General features: G+C 42.1%; 1 protein-coding gene across 1 annotated transcript in view; it reads left to right on the top strand.

The window, feature by feature from the left end:
- TBKBP1 (TBK1 binding protein 1) overlaps positions 1-5,345 on the top strand; it is a 279,179-nt gene extending 273,834 nt beyond the window's left edge. Inside the window, exon 10 of the mRNA XM_069237503.1 lies at positions 230-5,345. Coding sequence (XP_069093604.1) covers positions 230-358 — 129 coding nt within the window. The 3' untranslated portion in view covers positions 359-5,345. The remainder of the gene's footprint in view (positions 1-229) is intronic.
- The last annotated feature ends 1,364 nt before the right edge of the window (positions 5,346-6,709 follow it).

Consider the following 6,709-nt stretch of genomic DNA (forward strand, 5'->3'; position numbering starts at 1 on the left):
GGAGGATTGAGATTGAGTTGGTGTATAGGGGACCAGAGGTCAATACAATGTTGAGACCAATCTGTTACTATGTTTCAGAGAAGAATTAAGGATAGTGTTTAGTTGGGTTGTGGAGACAGGCCAGATTTTTTGTGATTTGTCACAGAGAGGCTGGTTGACTAAACTGCTATGGTTGCATTTAACACTACAATTGATTAAAGCTTTTTCCCTCTCTCTCTCCCCCATGCAGCTACTGATGGAGACAGTAGATTCTGACATCCGCAGCTGCCCACTTTGCCAGCTGGCCTTCCCTGTGGGCTACCCAGATGATGCCTTGATAAAACATATAGATTCCCACCTGGAGAACAGTAAGATATGAGCCTTTGTCCCCGTGACTTCCATCGCAGATGAGCCCCCTCTGGATGCTGCATGAACTGTCCTGAGCTTCTCTGCTCTTCAAATACCTCTAGTCTTCAGTAGCTACTGGAAAGTCAGAAAGACCACGTCCTTTGTCTTCCCTTTCCAGCTTCCTGTTTTTTTCTCACAATTTGTTCTTCTTTGCAGACTCCTTTCTACGCATAGTATCAGAACTTCCCAGAGAAGACGTGCGACCAGATTGAGACCTGCCTGCTTGTAAAGAATAGTATAATGAACCAGAAGAGATATCAGAATAGTGCTGCTACAAGCAAGACAGTTGTGCTGCGTCTTCTTTAATGGATATGCGATGATCCTTTCTTCTTACCAGCCACTTCTCTGCCTGTCCCCACATGAAGTTCAGCTTCTTTATTAGAAAGCTGATTTGCGTTGGCCAGTTAGATTGAACCTCAGCCATCCGGGCTGATGGCCCATTGATGACTGACTTGCAGCAAGGAGTGAACCTGCCTTGTTGCATCTACCGCTGCAGATGTATATCCTGGACGAGAAAACGCAGGAGGAGATGTGCCAATAGGCACGATGAGGTGTTTCGCTTTCTGCAGCAATACAGACTCTGATAAGCTGAAGGTTAAAAGATATTTACACACTACAGTGGCAGTTCTACCCTGCGTAAAAGAACAATTCCTATCCTGCCGCCACTGCCAGGAAAGAGCCATACTGTAGGCATCTTACGGGATGTAATGTAATACAACTGGATAGGGGGGATATGTGCTTCATCGATTGTATTTAGCCCACACACAATGTCCCTTCTATGGACCGTGGCCCTTTACACCGCAGATATGACACACAAGCCTCAAGCTCCACACCTTTCCCTTCTCAGATTGGGGAAGACTTATCTTCTTGTACAAGTTCACCAGACTCATGGGAGGTTGGCATGGGGCTGTAGCCTCGTGCCGACAGCTGCTACACCTCTTGGAACATTTAGCGCCCCACATGTTGAACGTTTGTTTCACTTCTTTGTGTTTATGATGCACGTTCACGTTTTGCAGAAAACAAAAGTCTAAGTGTCACACGGGTAATGTGTCTTGAACACATGTAGTTTCTGTGCCGCATGGGGAATGTGTAAACCAGAGTCCCAGTACGGTGTATCATAGGAACCACAATTCATAACAACAGTGAAAGTGATGATATTGTCACCTAATATGCTATTCCAGAATTTTACTAGAAAATAGAGAGACATCATGGCTTAGTGGGATGCTTTGAAGTACTGGGCAGCACTGTGTTTTTAAGGAGGGCTTACTTCCTTTTCTCCTCATATAGTTCAGGTCCAGTTCCCATCTATAGAGTCCAGGACTCAGTATCCTCTTGTCTGGGAGCCAGTATGAAAAGAGTTGCTATCTGTGTTCAATCCCGAAAGGAAGGAGTCCTCATTTATTCGAACTGTCGTTGGCACAGAGGCTGCTGAGCTGAATGTGCATTGTGCGTACAAGCTAAAATCTCTCCCTACTGGAGGTGCCCTCTACAGAGGGTGCATTAATCCTAACTGTATGAAGGAAGGTTTCATGGCTCTGGCCATGTACCAAAACTTTGCACTACTCAGCTCCAGTGGTGCTCTGTCTGGGCTTGCATGGTTCCACCATGTGGGATAATTCTGCACATCATATGAAGGCAGTTTGCATTGCCCAAGACTTGTGGGCCAAGTCACCACTGCTCTTCTATTTGCTAAGCATGATCTCTGAATAGATCACTGGAAGGCTTCCAGGAGCACCAAATCTCAAGCACATCTGTAGAACTTCTAAATGTTCTGTTGTAGCTGTTCCTAAACTCACCATTTCATGTTCCATGGTTCAGTCTCCTCGCCTAGGCACACTACCCATGGAAGTTTCCTTTTCAAAATATTGAAAGCAGATATCTGGATTTGATTGTAAGTTGCAAGTTTTCTTGACTTTTGCGTCAGTTATGCCCTTATCCCAATGCTTGTAACCTATATATGGATAAACCATTGGGTAACTAACAGCCTGCCAATTAATAGTTTGTGTGGGATCATATTAGAGCAGTATTAATACTTAAAAATAGGAAACCTCACTGCACTCTTCATAGTACACTCTCATGTTCTTGCACAAGTGGTGATGGAGGATGTGTCACCACCCTCTTTCATCCCTCAATCCCGAACCTTTAAAACGACTCAAGACCTTAGCGCTGACCCTAGTCACCCTCACGCATTGATGGAACTGAAGCACCGAAGAAACAGTTTCACCCCAGACCTTCAGTGAAGCCCAAGAATGAACGTACCACTGGACTACTGAGAGCAGCTACGTGGGATAGTCAAAAACAGTGCGCATTTCTGAGCAAAGGCAGAATAACCTGTGCAGTTAGGTCCCTGGACCAGTGGGTCTGCCTCTTACACAGGAAAAGAGAGAAGGAGGATTTGCCAAACCCCAGCAAGTTCCTAATAAGGAGATAGCATGCTCTGCACAGAAAATCATTTTTATGCAGCTATATGTCGGTATATGTGCATGTTTACAGTCCAAAGGTCGTAGTTTGGATGGGTGTTGTGGGCTCTAAGAAAGAAATGATTGGTGGGAGAGTAATGGGAAATGCCAATGATCACACCTGCACTCTTGCACTTTTCTCTTTTTCCCCCTTCCGCCCTCCATGGCAGAAGGTTCCCATTGATCAAACACTTTGTACACTATTGGACTTCAACCCATCCTAATTTTACACACACTTTTCCCTACCCTGCTCTGCTAGATGCACTTTGTAATTAATCAGGGACTTGTAAACCTACAAGTATGTGATTATGATGGAAGGGATGGCTAGTGAGAGTTTACAGACCAGTTCTTCCAAGGTGAGTCAATGCACACGAGGTTACAGTTTGACCAAACTTTCAGAAAACAGTTCAGATTCTTCTCTTCTGACAAGAGGAGAAACATCTAGGCTTTTATTCCATGGCAAAGAATACTTCAGTTCTGAGAGACTATATAATTTACTCTAATGCCACTATACGGAGGGAAAGTGCCCTCATTTTCAGAATTACAGTAAAGGGATCCCTAGGAAAAAGAGTTTTTGTTTTGCATAGAGAGGCCAATAAACCAGACCTCTAGGATCTAAACTAGCAACTAGTCTTTAAAAAACTGCAGGTGATAAGATAAGACATTTTAACATTCAAATACGTGTTGATGATGAGTCTGGATGTGAACTCTCCACCCAAATGTAGATGCTGAACAGTTTGTTGAAAGTCACAGGTAATAGGATCTCTAGACGAGAAACATTCCATCAGTTCTTCAACTTGAAAGATATAAGAGCTTTAGGTTATATATCTTCGATTTGTTTCTTGAAAGTGACTGGGGCAAACAACTTCACATCCCACTGTGTCTTGAAGAGCAATGAGTTAGGAACTCAGGGCTCTTTAAGATTAAGATGTTTGGTCACGTTAGCTTTCAGGTGACAGAAGACAATGCATGCTCCACCACATCTTGATGGGTATTAGGATAGAAACTGTAGAATCGGAACCTTGAAAGCGACTGGGCATAGAGATTCTAGACAGTGAATACTTCTGTGTGTCTTAAAGTTCATTTGGGATTGGAACTCAAGACACTGAAGTTTCCATTATTTGATGAAAGCAAAACTAGGGAACTTCGTATTTGGATAGCTTCACTGCTGCCACAGAGGTAGTCATGAAAGAGATTATTTATGGCATACATTGCCCATCCCAGGTTCTTCCTTGCAAGGTCTTCCAGAAGATATGATGGAGAGAAAGACCATGTTGTATCCCAGTAAGGACTACTCGGATGTTATCGAAGTGATCAGATAATGTGGTAAGTGAGAGGTTTGCTATTCCCTACAGCAATGCAGAGCGGCTGGCTAGCAAATGGTTATTATTCAGGATCACAAAGCATGATGTATGTGAATTAATGGAAAAACGGATACTGAGAAACCAGATTAGAGGAACGGAAATCATGGAAAATCAATATTAAGGAAATACAACTAAACAAAAATTAAAGGAACATTGTAAAGGAAAGATCAATTTAAGGAAAAATACAAAAATTATGTTAAACTTGGGTTGATTTTAGGACTAGTATGAGGTTTTTGAGTTAAGGGATGAGTAATGTTTAGATGTATTCAGGGGTTTTATGAGTCAAGAATGGGTGTTAAGGCTTCAAAAGGATTTTTATTTTTAGGGTTTGTGGGGTTCAGGGATGAATGGACTTTAGGCGTGGTGAGGTTTTTTTATTTAGATATCAAGAATGGGTGGAGTTTATAGATGGTTAGGGTTTTTAGGGTTTTACAGATGAGTAGAGTTTGTGAGTGTGAAGTGTTTTGGGGTTCAGGGATGGGTGGAGTGTACGGTAGTTGAAGGGTTCATGGATGGGTGGACTACAGGGCTAGTGAGGATTCTTAACGTTCAGTGATAGATCGATGTAGGGGTGGAAAAGATTTTCAGGTTTCAGGATTGGATGGAGTTTAGGATGATGATGGGTTTACGAATTCTAGCATGGGTGGAGTTTAGAGATAGAAAAGATTTTTTAGGAGTTCAGGGATGGATGGAGTTTTGGTATAGTGAGGGGTTTTAAGGTGTCAGGGAAGGGTGGGGTTTAGGAGTAGAAAGGGGTTTTAAGGGATCAGGAATAGGTAGCTTTATGGGTGGTGAGGGGTTTTGCAGTTCAGGAATGGGTGGAATGTAGGGACAGAAAAGGCTTTTAGGGTTCAGAGATGAGTGTAGTTTAGAGATCATGGATGGGTGTATATGTGTGGTGAGGGCTGTTTAGGTTTCTGGGATGGGTGAAGATTAGAGGTAGACAGAGCTTTTAGGGTTTAGGGATGTGTGCTATTTAGGTGTGGTGAGGGTTTTTTGTGGGTGGAGATTGAAGGTGTTTAGGATTTGTGAGGGTTCAACAAATTAAAGCATGTCAAATAATTGTCTCACAATGAAAAAAATATAAATCTGAAATAAAATCCTTTATAGTAAAACACTGAAATAAATACCTCTGACAAAAGCATTTCTGGAAGTAAGGTCTGCAACCATTGTATTTACACCTTTAAAAGTATGCAAAACCAAGTTTCTAGCACAAAGACATTCTATGAATTGGTGTTGCTGCGATGATAAATGCCGTTGATTTCGAAAGTGTCCGTTAAGCAATTTAGGTGAAATGGTTTCTCGGTAACGGTATTCCATGAAATTGTTTTTCTGTGAAATGACATACAACTGTTACAGCAATGACAGCTAGAGCTCAAGGTTTGGTGTTCAGGGGGACTCTACCTGCTCTGATTATCTCTGACCTGTCCCAGTAGATACCTCCAAATCTCACTATCTGCCAATAACCTGCAGAGTTCTGTAAAGATCCCTTCTTGATTTACTTATAATGTTGCTTGCTGAATGCTGAATCAAGATTCGTCAATGTGCTTAAAGACTGCCCATTCATCATCCATGCTTGAATGTTAAGGCTCTTATCAAGGCTAAATTCATCCTCTTGGCAGAAAATATCAATGAAGTAAAAATCAAAGACAGTCTTTCTAGCTAGAAACTGGACAGATTCAATACTCAGAATTTAGCAGACAAAGAAATTGCCTAAACCATTGACTTCAATCTCTCCTTCAAAGCTCAAATCACTAGAAGGTGTCCGCAGACCAGTATCAACATTCAGTCACATGCAAAGTCAAGCCATGCCTTCCTAAAATCACCTTTCGAACAAACATTCAAAATGTGGTTTTCCCCCATCTATATGGCATTGCTCCGCTTGCCTAATTTAGTGACTCCACTAAAGATCATCTTCCCTATTTTGCATGTCTCAAGAAAGGAATGAAGAAATTCCATTACATCTTAATCACTATGCCAGGCCTACTTTAACTTTTCCTCCAAGTCTGCAGTATCTTCAAGACCTCTTCTGCATCACATAGAAAGCGACAGCCACACAATAACGTTTAACCTGAACAAGTCCATCCATAGAGACATCCGGTGTAAATGGTTTCCATCAGCTTGCTTAGAGACAACTCACACTAAAGACTTCTTATCCCCATGCCGCTGAAGAACCCAGAGTTATATCCTGTATGTTAGGAGACCTCTGGATGCCAGGATCTCCCTGCTGCAGTGAAAGTTGCTGTTTAAGTGAGGTTTTTGACAAAGATTCAACATATTGTGTTGGGCGCTCTTTTTAGATGTTTGGCTGTGAACTTTCCAATGTGGTAAATGCCTTGATCTGAATGGAGAACTACATGTCACATTTATTCAGCATTTAATTTTTAACTTGTACTTCTTGCTAAAAATTCTGTTTCCACAGGGTGCCCATGGGTAGGTAGCACAATTAGGAGAGTTGCATCCTCTTTGTGGGATGCTTCTTGGCTGTGTAACCAAAAT

This window comes from Pleurodeles waltl, chromosome 6 (assembly GCF_031143425.1).
Source record: "Pleurodeles waltl isolate 20211129_DDA chromosome 6, aPleWal1.hap1.20221129, whole genome shotgun sequence".
Lineage (NCBI taxonomy): Eukaryota > Metazoa > Chordata > Amphibia > Caudata > Salamandridae > Pleurodeles > Pleurodeles waltl.